This window comes from Simochromis diagramma, unplaced genomic scaffold (genome assembly GCF_900408965.1).
Source record: "Simochromis diagramma unplaced genomic scaffold, fSimDia1.1 OVJJ01000483.1, whole genome shotgun sequence".
NCBI classification, from domain to species: domain Eukaryota; kingdom Metazoa; phylum Chordata; class Actinopteri; order Cichliformes; family Cichlidae; genus Simochromis; species Simochromis diagramma.
This window is the reverse complement of record NW_024386835.1, coordinates 6,375,044-6,386,613: the sequence shown is the minus strand read 5'-3', so window position 1 is coordinate 6,386,613 and position 11,570 is coordinate 6,375,044. Positions and strand designations below refer to the sequence as shown.

At 41.1% G+C, this 11,570-nt stretch overlaps 1 protein-coding gene across 2 annotated transcripts; it reads left to right on the top strand.

The window, feature by feature from the left end:
- The first annotated feature begins 6 nt into the window (after nucleotides 1-6).
- On the top strand, nucleotides 7-11,493 carry LOC120731786 (ellis-van Creveld syndrome protein). Of its 2 annotated transcripts, XM_040029033.1 has the most exons (20): nucleotides 7-490; nucleotides 595-708; nucleotides 935-1,021; nucleotides 1,514-1,737; nucleotides 1,833-1,917; nucleotides 2,017-2,115; nucleotides 2,198-2,326; nucleotides 2,432-2,593; nucleotides 2,716-2,932; nucleotides 3,651-3,799; nucleotides 3,986-4,084; nucleotides 4,160-4,372; nucleotides 6,273-6,382; nucleotides 6,499-6,697; nucleotides 6,794-7,006; nucleotides 7,129-7,264; nucleotides 8,255-8,345; nucleotides 10,713-10,839; nucleotides 10,935-11,031; nucleotides 11,119-11,493. In XM_040029033.1, exons 1-20 carry the CDS (start codon nucleotides 311-313, stop codon nucleotides 11,265-11,267), a joined length of 2,880 nt encoding a protein of 959 aa, XP_039884967.1. In that variant the 5' UTR covers nucleotides 7-310; the 3' UTR covers nucleotides 11,268-11,493. The 2 variants fall into 2 exon arrangements, with proteins under 2 accessions (XP_039884967.1, XP_039884968.1); XM_040029034.1 differs by lacking the exons at nucleotides 7-490; nucleotides 595-708 and adding an exon at nucleotides 746-769.
- The last annotated feature ends 77 nt before the right edge of the window (nucleotides 11,494-11,570 follow it).

Genomic DNA, 11,570 nt, shown 5'->3' with positions numbered 1-11,570 from the left:
CATTTCCGATCTAGCAGCACGGTCTTGACTCACTCTGAAAATCTCCTTCCAGCCCTCTTTTTTCTTAGTTAGTCGTTTTAGGACAAGGTTTTGGCTCAAATAAGTTGCTGGAAATCGTAGCTTGCTCAAGTTTAGAACCGTATTTTTTAACGAAACACGAAAACCTTTGAAATCATTCTCGAGCAGATAAGTTTAGTGTAGAGATTGGGTTTTTTTTGTTTGTTTTTTAGCTAGCGTCAGATGTTATTGTTTACTCGATGAGTCCTACAAAATGCTCCGTATTATTTCTACAGTTTGAAGCAAAGCAAAGATGGAAGAGAGGGAAGTGATGGCGGAATGCGCCACCGACGTTTTGGTCAGTTTCCCCGAGTCGCTGCATCTGTACACAGGACTGCTGACAGTAACTACAGTGTGCGGAGGGCTGTCGGGAATATTAGCTGCTGCTCTTTTGTATGTCTTCTGTCTGAAGCCTTTGCTGTTGACAAGACAAGTAAGCATAAATGGTCTCTTCCACATCCGCTGAATCCACTGTATTGATTCCTTACACTTTACATTCCATATTTGAGATGTTTGTTTTCTCTTTTGTCCCATCAGGGTTACAATGCAAGTAGACTGCTTGAACCTGATGATGCTGAATTAGACAACAACCAAAGGGACTATGTCAGCAAATGCAAGGAGGAGGCTCCAAGTGCAACCACTCATGACAAAGTATTACTCTAAGACTCAATTACTGAAAGTTAGTGTTGTTTTGCACAGGTACATGAATGAGGTAAATCAAGTCCAAAATTACCACAACATTCATGCCCATGATGACTGCTTGTAAACTTCTGACCAAAACTGTACATACATAAACTTGGATTTTTATTCAGTGTCACAAAGTTTTTGATGGTTAAGACTTCTCTTTAATAGTTTACTCTGTTTACTTATTGAGCAGGAGAAGAAGCAGCCACCCGTGAACAGCGATGTGGCTGCTTTTGCATCCAGAGCAAAAGTGGTTTATCCCATCAACCAAAAATACAGAGTAAGTCCACCATCTCTAGAACATGTGGCAGAATTACACATACACAACTAAACAGTGTTTTATTCCAGATATGCTAAAGTGTTTCCTTTTTGGGGGGCTAAAGCTGTTAATTTTGTCTGTTTACCACAAATATCAGTAGAATGTGAATGAATTTACATATGCAGACGAATCCACATGATTAACTAACATTGCAGTTGAAAAATATTTTGCCAAATATACCCACAGTATTGTTAAGTGCATGTGATCAAAGTTGACTGAATATTAACTTGATGCAAATTAACTGATGGAAGTTTGGCTTCGATTGACATACACTAATAAGTAGTAGTTGCATTCTTCCATTAACTGCATATGTCATTAACTACAATATGCACAATGCTAGTTAGAAATACAATTGATATAAAGAATATGTATAAGTTGTGTTTTACAATGACAAGAAGGAAACATGGCCTACTTGGCTACTGATTCCGCTTTATGTTTCACTGTACCTGTCAGCCTTTAGCAGATGGAGCATCCAATCCGTCTCTACATGAGCACTCAAAGTTGCCAGTGATGCCTAATGAAGAGTCGTCCTCCTTCATGGATGGAGAGTCTGTGAGCCAAGAGCAGGACAACGATGGCAGCAGTCAGTTCATTTTCTCTTCGCTGTTCCCCAAGAGCTTACAGAACCAGAGATTTAACAGGGTTTCCCACTATCCTCACACACTGACACAAACAGGGTAAAAAATAACTGTACACACACATTATAACCACCAATTAATCATGGCACATTGCACAGATCCAAGTAACAACACTCACCCATTTGTTTACACAGTTTTGGAAGTAGGATCAGCCTTTACTGTTTGGCCCTGCAGGACATACAACATCACTGCTCTCAGCTTCAAGACGAAAAATATCTGGTGAGCTTTAATCATCTGTCTTATAATGTACTAGATTTCTTGTAGATATCCTTTAAAGAATGTTGTCATACTAATATATATTTTTTATTCATATTTTAGATTTTTCTACAGATGGTGAAAATAATATTGAACTATCGGTTTCCAAAAGACAAAAATGATGCTTCCTTTTCCAAGAATATTCTTCAGATGCAAGAAAAGGTAGGAGTCAATTACTAGTACTCTATTTAGAATCACTGACTTTTAAAAATTTTAATGTAAGCATCAGTTTTTATCATTTAAGGAACTGAATGAGTTGAGGAAACAGTTGACTGCAGGCCAAGCTGTGAGTGAGAAGAGTCAAGATGATCCGTGCACATTGGAAGAAATTGAGAGAAGTCAGAAAGATTTTCTTGAACGTGGCCTTCAAATGGTAAAAGTCGAGAGTAACAGCTGTTTCACATCTTTTAGACTCCATCTATTTATGCTGTCCTTCCATGAATAAACATGGCTGCACAATGTTTGTTTCTCTTCATAGTCCAAAAGTTTCAGCAAACAGGTGGAGGACTTGTGCAAACAGCTACTTAAGAAGACCAGCTCTTTCTCTCCAGATGAAGCTCAGAATGTGATTCAGTCTCTGATTCAGACACTTCTGTTAGTAGAGAAGCATCTGCTGAAGGCTCAAGAAGTAGATCTAAAGGTTAACGAACACTCGTCATTTGGAGTAGCATTTATTTTGATTCTCATCACTTTTGTCATCATTTTAAGACCTACTGACTGAAAATATGCTTCTGAGTATTTCTGTTATTTTCCATTTCTTAGAAAATGCAACAGAAGTTGTTGTGGTGGGAGGAGCTGACAGGTCTCATTCAATCCCAGCCTGCCTTGCTAAGACAGGAGGTGACTCTAAGGCAAGGCTTGATGGCTACAACTCTGGAACAGCTGACAAGCGATAACATGTTGAAATTTAGCCAAATGGAAAAGATACTTTCAAAAATTCAGGCTACACTGATTGAAGGCCTTCAGCAGTGCACTGACGGTAAGTAAATAGTTTTAGTTGAATCTCATGAAATTATTGTGTGGTTCTACCAAATAAGAGAATTATATTTGACAGTAAGATGTATGTTTCTTAAGTCATATATTTACTAAACAGGAAAAAAAATATGTAATGACAGTTTTACAGTGATTGACCAAATGTGTGTGGAGTTATCTTCTAATATACTCAAATGGTTCCCAGAGACAAATGGCAATCTGTAATATCTAGCCTAGTTCTTAAATTTAAGTGGTGGACTCTGAAAATAGGCCATTTTCTGGGAATCCTCTTTAGCTCCTTAAATAAGGTCAATTTCTTTCAGGACAGCAGAGAGTATCATCATACTGTATGTACTAGTGCATCCCAGTCTCTCAGCCTCTTTCTACATATCCCTCACTGTTGTCATAGACAACAAAAACAGGACAATGCTGTTTAGACGTTAACTGTGCCTACAATTTTCAGCCAAAGAATCTTTTCTTTTTGGACTTATTGGTACTTTTATTTCCTTTTGTGCTCGAGATTTTAATAATTGTGAGAAACCTAAGTAAACTATGGAGCTATGCAGTTAGGAGACATTGTTCTGTCATGACTACTTGCTAAATACACCAAGTAAAGCATATTACTTAACTTTTATTCTATATTCATCAAACTATCTTTGCACTGCAATAAAACAAATGCAGTTGTCTTGATAATCCTGAGCTTGACAGATTCCTCTATGCTGCAGATTGCATGAAAAAGACAAATGAGCTGGTGAATGAGAAGTGCAGCAAAAAGGTGTCCAAGAGGAAGAAGCTTCAGAGGAGTCACACCAAGGAGAAGAGCCGTGCCTTAGAACTGAAACAGAGTCCCAGTGACCTACAGGAGCTTACCAAGGTCAGGTCCAATACCTTAAGGATTACTGTTGAAATGGGATTGTGTGAAAGAGCTTTAAAGAATATGATTATCTGTTGGTACTTGAGGAATTTTCCTCTTGTCAGTTTTAGTCACTGTAGTTACAATAACTAGGCAAAAGAGACCATGGAAAGTATGCAAGTAAGTCTGAGCTTATGTGCCCTCCAGGTATATCATGAGTTGCTGATGAAGCACAGACAACAGATTTGGGACTTGGAGCAGCAGCAGGACAGAAGGGTGGTTGACGGCCTCTGTGACCTCTGGAAGGTAAATGATCAATCGCTAAATTCTGTCTGCTTACAGAGCTCGTCTGTTTTTCTTATGTAGTTTCTGTGTCTTCAGAAACTTCGTACCTCTTGGTCCAAGAGGCTCGGGGAGCTGGCCAAGGATGTTTTTCTCTCCTCTGTTCCTGCTCAGACAAAGCTCTCTGCTGAACACTGTGAGAAACTGTGGCTGGATCTGGAGCAGGAGCTGTCTGCTCAGCTGCAGCAGGTGGAGTGCACTACCAGGCAGCAACTGGATGACATTAGGGCTGAGCTGGATACATATGAACAGGTAGAAAACTTGTGTTGAATCTGTGTCATTGTTTCATTTCACATTTCAAATTTAATGAATTTTTTTTCCCTGTACCGTTTTTTCCACACTATAAGGCGCACTGTTGAAGAGTGGGTCTGTTTTCATACATAAGGCGCACCATATTATAAGGCGCATTAAGACAAACAAAACAGTCAGATAACTCGACCTTTATTAAGCTCATTCACAGTAACTCTTAACATTGTTAAGCTGTAACACATTAAATATTGAAAAATACACTTACTTTTTCAGTCCATTCAACTTCCACAATTCCATCAGATTCTTCACCTTCAGTGTCTGAGTTAAACATCTGGGCAATTTTGGCATTAAGCATGCCCGGATCCCTCTCATCATTATCCGAATCAGTCTCGTTGCTGTTACTTAGCTGTTCAGTGATTATTCCAGCCTTTGTGAAAGCTCGGACAACACTTGACTGATACCTTAGCCTAAGCATCCACGATCCATTGACAGATAGTGGCGTAACTCGCTCGGCGTTGCCTCCCTGTCTTGGTGAATGTGTGTTCGCCTTCTGTCATCCAATGCTCCTAATTTAACTTTGAACGACCTGTTGATACCAATATCTAGTGGTTGGAGTTCTTTGGTTAATCCACCTGAAATGACGGCAAGCTCCGAATTCGTATGATTCACCTGGGTTTTGACAGCCTCGGTGAGATGGGCGCGCATGGAGTTGTAGATCAAAAGAGACGGAGATTTGTGGAAAAAGCCATCCGGTCTCTTGACATAAACTTCCCTCAGCCACTCGCTCATCTTCTCGTCCATCCATCCCTTTGAGTTAGCCTTGACGATGACGCCGGCCTGAAACTTTTCCTTTGGCAAAGTCTTCCCCTTGAAAATGACCATGGGTGGTAGTTTCTGGCCATTAGCTTGGCAGCCCAGAACTACAGTGAAGGATGACTTCTCCTTCTCTGTGGTGCGTATAGATACCGTACTGGTCCCTGTTTTCTCGACAGTACGGTTCACGGGGATGTCAAAGGTGAGGGGGACCTCGTCCATGTTAGTGATGAGTTCTGGCCGGGTCTTCTTTTCAGTGATCTTATTCTGGCAGTAGGTGCGGAAAATGGCCAGCTTTTCTTTGTAATCGTTTGGTAGTTGCTGTGAGATGGTAGTTCTTGTGCGGATTGAGAGATTATGCCTTTTCATAAAACGGAAGCACCAAGAGGGTCCCCCTCGAAAGTCGTTGATCTGCATGTCACGTGCTACCGCTGTTGCCTTGAGTCGAATAGAGACTGTAGAGACACTTCTACCTGCTGTTCTCTGTTCAATAACCCACTGTTCAATTTTGTCCTCTAACTGCGGCAATCGCGCCTTGTTCCCTTCGGAAACTCCTTTTGGTCTTCTTTACGTGTTTTAGGTCATCTTCTTGCTTCCTCCACTTGCGCACCATGGACTCATTAATGCCGAATTGTCTCGTAGCTGCTCTATTTCCATTTTCTACTGCATAACTGATTGCTCAGAGTTTAAAATCCGCTTCGTAAGCATGTCTCTTCGAGGGGTGCCATTTTGGAGTCGTTATATACACACACACAACACGGTAATGTTATATTGAAGGCTCCTGGCAACGGTAACCGTAATGCTCCGAAAAGTGGTACTAAAAAATGTTTTTGACAGATTTTTGAGCATCGTGTACCACATAAAATCAGCTTGAGGTCAGTAAGCATAAACCAAAATTCATACATAAGGCGCACTAGATTATAAGGCGCACTGTCGATTTTTGTGAAGATTTCAGGATTTTACATGCGCCTTATAGTGCGGAAAATACAGTAATTTCTTCCGATTTTTAAACCCTGCCAAGTGATCTAATTACATGAGAATCTTACAAAATTGCTTTTCCTTGTTTTAAACTGAGCTTCTCTTTGTGTAGGTATGGACTGAAGGGATTGCTTTAGGGCAGTCCTGTCTGCAACACCTGAGGGAACAACAGATGAAGATCATCCAAGACATGGTAGCCAAACAGAGCTACACTCTCAACAGGTAAAATCGTAAAAAATATTTATGACATATTGAGTGTATAAAAAAACTAGGTCTGCACTGTGGCCAAATCCACTTATGAGTTAATAGGAAGTAATGGAATGTAATATTTCTCTTAGTGAAATGGGAAAGCTGATAGAGAAGAAACATGAGCACTTTCTGCTGGTGGTGCAGAGGCACTTTGTGGTCAGGCACTTTTGTCTACATATGCTGAAAGAGATGAGGCTGTCCAAGCTGAAGGCACTATCTCAGACTGATTTCAGAGCTCTACTAATAGAAGATCCCAGTACCCCGCTGTGTGTCAATTTAACTCTCAAGGTGGGAAAATTCACACATATAAACACAGTTGTTTTTAATTTATTCAGTGTTTTAATAATTCTTCTGTTGAACACTGTTATCTGCTAACGGTCACAGAATGGCAGGCCCAGCCTAGCAGAGAGACATCTGGGCCCAGAGAGTCAGCTCTTGGGGAATAGCTTCCAGCAGGAGTTCCTGTCTGAACTGGAAACGGGAACAGAGCTCCTTCAGAGCCATGCACAGCTGGTACTAGGCAACACCCTAAGCTATGCCATTCAACAAATGAGGGAAGACCCGCCTACAGAGTTACAGACCGCTTCTAGCCTGAAGGTAAGACCTGGGTGAAAGTTATTTAATTTCACTTATTTTTATAAATGCCTAATAAACTGAGAATTAGCTTCCAGTGGTTGGTTTTCATTAGGTTGCAGGCTAAAACCTTTTTATTCCACTAGCACCACCTGACGGAAGCTGCTGCAGAGAGCGTTTACTTGACCAAAGATTCTCTTACTTCGCTGGTCCGAAGCTACTATTCCCACCTACAGGATATCACCAGAAAACTGCGCCAGGATGATTCAAAAATAAACCAGGGTGAGACAGACCCAGCACGAGTTTAGTTTTTAAACTAAAGTAACCAGAGTAACCCTGTATTCATTACTGAGTACTCAGAAATCTTGAAGGAGCTGCCTTCTTATTTGTAAAATAATTTTCTCATTTGTTACAAATGTCCCCTTCCAAATAATCCCAAAGGAGTTCTTTCGGTTTGAAATCTGGTGACTGGAGGACAATTAAGTACAATGAACTTATTGTCAACAAACCACTTTGAGCTATTTAATGCAAAATGGTTGAAGAGGAAGGATGGATTGGTGCTTTCATGTTGGTTACACTCGATTTGTATTTCCAATGTTTTGGTGAGCCTAGCCTCAGTTTCCTGTTCTTAGCTGACAGGTGTGCCACTCATTGTGGTCTTCTGCTGCTGTAGCCAATCTACTTTAAGGTTGATGTGTTGTGTGCTCAGAGATGCTCTTTGGTATACCTTAGTTGTAACAAGGTATGAAGAATAGGACTTGTTACCTATAAACTACTTCAAGGTGATAGGTAACTCATATATAAAGTGGTTATTTGATTTCCCTCAAAAGGAGGCAATACTCTAGGCATTTTCTCCCAGTACACAGCACTGACTGTGAACACGTAGCGTGTGTTACTGTAAGAGCTGTGATAGTACAGGGTTGAAATAAACTGTTAACAGAAGAGAGCAGATGATGCTAGTCAGATGTGTTGTTATTGCTTAAGCTATGAATGATTTCCTGTAAGGAGGATGGAGAAGCTGAAATGACTTGGTTCAGAAGTGCATGATCGAATAGAGTTCACCATTTTCCAATGTGAGATAACTGAAGCTTCTTTTGATCTGTGAATCAAGAAGAGGTGTTCTATTAGAGTCAGAAAATAACATAATAGAGCTGAAATGAGCATAATAAATGGCAAATTTTACATTTAAAATTGTACGGCAGCTAGTAGTCAGTAGACAGAAAATCCACCTTACTCTTTTTACTCTTGTAAACATTTCCTTCAATCCTTCAGAGGTGAATGAGGGGCAAGTGAGCAGCAGGGCCTTGCTGAGAGAGCTAATGAACTGGAGCAAGAAACCCGGATCTGCTGAATTCCAACAGAGGTACATAAAACTGGTAGAGCTGGGGTTTTTTTTTTTCAGTGGTACTTTATTGTAAATTAATTCTTACAAAACATGTACAGTGGTCCCTTGGTATAATACGGTTCACCTTTCGTACCCTCACTGTTTCGACGATTTTTTTTGGCGTGCAGTCTTGCATGCTTTTTTTTATTTATTTATTTTTTTACAGCACATTGTGTTCTGTGTCCTGATCAGCTGGAGACCATTGTCAATCAGTCTCCTCCGTGCTGTGTCTCCTGTACAGTACAGAATGCGTTCAGCTTGTCAAATTTCGATCGCTAGCATTGTGACTCGAAGTGCTGTACTGTATGTTTGTAAGTTTTCTCCCCAACAAACACAACAATGTCGACGAAACGTTTTGCACCGTAGAAGGTACCTGCCCTAGCACCCAAAAGGCAGAGGAAGATGCTAACCATCGCACAAAAAGTTGGACTTCTGGACATGCTAAAGGAAGGCAGAAGTTACCAGGGGGGTTTTCAGACCATATGGCACAACGGATTATAAGGCGCACCGGATTATACAGGGTGGGCCATTTATATGGATACATCATAATAACATGGGAATGGTTGGTGATATTAAAGTCCTGTTTGTGGCACATTAGTATATGTGAGGGGGCAAACTCCTCAAGATGGGTGGTGACCATGGTGGCCATTTAGAAGTCGGCCATCTTAGATACAACTTTTGTTTTTTCAATAGGAAGAGGGCCATGTGACACATCAAACTTATTGGTAATGTCACAAGAAAAACAATGGTGTGCTTGGTTTCAACGTAACTTTATTCTTTCATGAGTTATTTACAAGTTTCTCACCACTTAAAAAATGTGTTCAATGTGCTGCCCATTGTGTTGGATTGTCAATGCAACCCTCTTCTCCCACTCTTCAAACACTGATAGCAACACCGCAGGAGAAATGCCAGCACAGGCATCCAGTATCCGTAGTTTCAGGTGCTGCACATCTCGTATCTTCACACCATAGACAATTGCCTTCAGATGACCCCAAAGATAAAAGTCTAAGGGGGTCAGATTGGGAGACCTTGGGGGCCATTCAACTGGCCCACGACGACCAGTCCACTTTCCAGGAAACTGTTCATCTAGGAATGCTCGGACCTGGCACCCATAATGTGGTGGTGCACCATCTTGCTGGAAAAACTCAGGGAACGTGCCAGCTTCAGTGCATGAAGAGGGAAACACATCATCATGTAGTAATTTCAAATATCCAGTGGCCTTGAGGTTTCCATTGATGAAGAATGGACCCACTATCGTTGTAACACACCAAACCATCACTTTTGTTGTTCCAACAGTCTTGGAGGGATCCATCCAATGTGGGTTAGTGTCAGACCAATAGCGGTGGTTTTGTTTGTTAACTTCACCATTCACATAAAAGTTTGCCTCATCACTGAACAAAATCTTCTGCGTGAACTGAGGGTCCTGTTCCAATTTTTGCTTTGCCCATTCTGCAAATTCTGTGCGCCAATCTGGGTCATCCTCGTTGAGATGCTGCAGTAGCTGGAGTTTGTAAGGGTGCCATTTGTGAGTAGCTAATATCCGCCGAAGGGATGTTCGACTAATGCCACTCCAGTGACATGCGGCGAGTGCTACGCTGTGAGCTCTTGCTGAATGAAGCTAGGACAGCCACTGATGTTTCTTCATTAGTGACAGTTTTCTTGCGTCCACATTTTGGCAAATCCAACACTGAACCAGTTTCACGAAACTTAGCAAGCAGTTTATTAACTGTAGCATGGGAGATGGGTGGTCTCGTAGGGCGTCTTGGATTGAAATCTGCTGCAATGACCCGGTTACTGCGTTCACCAGATATCAACACAATTTTAATCCGCTCCTCACGTGTTAGAATAGAATAGAATAGAATGCCTTTATTGTCACTATACAGTTGTACAATGAGATACAGAGCATCTCCTACTCAGTGTAAACATGCTGGGGGGGGGGGGGGGGGTAACATGTCAATGGCTGTGAACAAAGAGAAACTTGTAAATAACTCATGAAAGAATAAAGTTACGTTGAAACCAAGCACACCATTTTTTTTCTTGTGACATTACCAATAAGTTTGATGTGTCACATGGCCCTCTTCCTATTGAAAAAGTTGTATCCAAGATGGCCGACTTCTAAATGGCCACCATGGTCACCACCCATCTTGAGGAGTTTGCCCCCTCACATATACTAATGTGCCACAAACAGGACTTTAATATCACCAACCATTCCCATGTTATTATGATGTATCCATATAAATGGCCCAGCGCGCTACTTCGCGGGTTATTTTTAGAACGTAACTCGCGCGATAAACGAGGGACCACTGTATATAATTTTCAATTTATCTTTGTTTTCAAATGTATTAGGGTTGAACTTCACAAAAGAAAGGTGCTGGAGCAATATGATCTGGATCAGGAGATGACTTACGAGCAGCTTAGGCAAAAGAAAATAGCCCAGGATCAAACCATGCAAAGGGTCAAAGAAGAGTTACTGGTTAGTATGCTTCGTCTGCACTGTACTTTTTGATAGTAGGTGCATTTACATCCTTTAGATGTGTTGTGTTAACATTGTGATGCTTTGTCCATTAGGAGGCAGAAGAAAGCTTCATAACTGAGCTTGCAGCTTTGGCCCGGATTTCTGTCCAGAGCCATGATCCAGAACACAGCAGTGAAGAGGACGACATTGGTAACCACCCTTACCCCAGACAATTAAATTGTGTATATTCCCATTTCACTCTTTCATGTCCTTTTTAATTTGTTTGCGTTTGAACAGGTGATCAGAGTGCCCCGATACTGGACCTGCTGGCCCTCAATCCAGCATTAGATCCAGCTTTGAACCCTTCACTCACCCCGACTGTAGTAACACCAGTGAAGAGTTCAAAACAGAAGAAGGAAAGAAAACGAGAATCTCACCAGAGTTGACATCATTTCACAGCGTTTACATTTTCTTGCAGTAATATTCTGTAAAAGGTTGACTCTTTTGTTGTTGTTATAGTTTTCCTCTTATAAAGCCAAAATGTCTCTGTTGATACTAGTATTGTCATAAAAAGGTTTTAAGTCAGAGTTTAAATACTGTTATTCTGAAATGTTTCCCTCAGCTTTTCTGTATTTTTAAGTGTATCGTGACATAACAACTCACTGAAAGTGATGAATTGTGTCTTTCTTTCATACCCGACTATGAGAGCTGCTACTCAACTGGCCCTGTCAGTAAAGCATTTGCTGCCT

What these genes read in the sequence shown, in the direction of transcription:
- LOC120731786 (XM_040029033.1), top strand. Translation starts at nt 311, where the DNA reads ATGGAAGAGAGGGAAGTGATGGCGGAATGCGCCACCGACGTTTTGGTC. An exon ending in AGACCGCTTCTAGCCTGAAG is followed by an intron (nt 7,007 to 7,128) that starts GTAAGACCTGGG and finishes TTATTCCACTAG; the next exon opens with CACCACCTGACGGAAGCTGC. An exon ending in CAGTGAAGAGGACGACATTG is followed by an intron (nt 11,032 to 11,118) that starts GTAACCACCCTT and finishes GCGTTTGAACAG; the next exon opens with GTGATCAGAGTGCCCCGATA.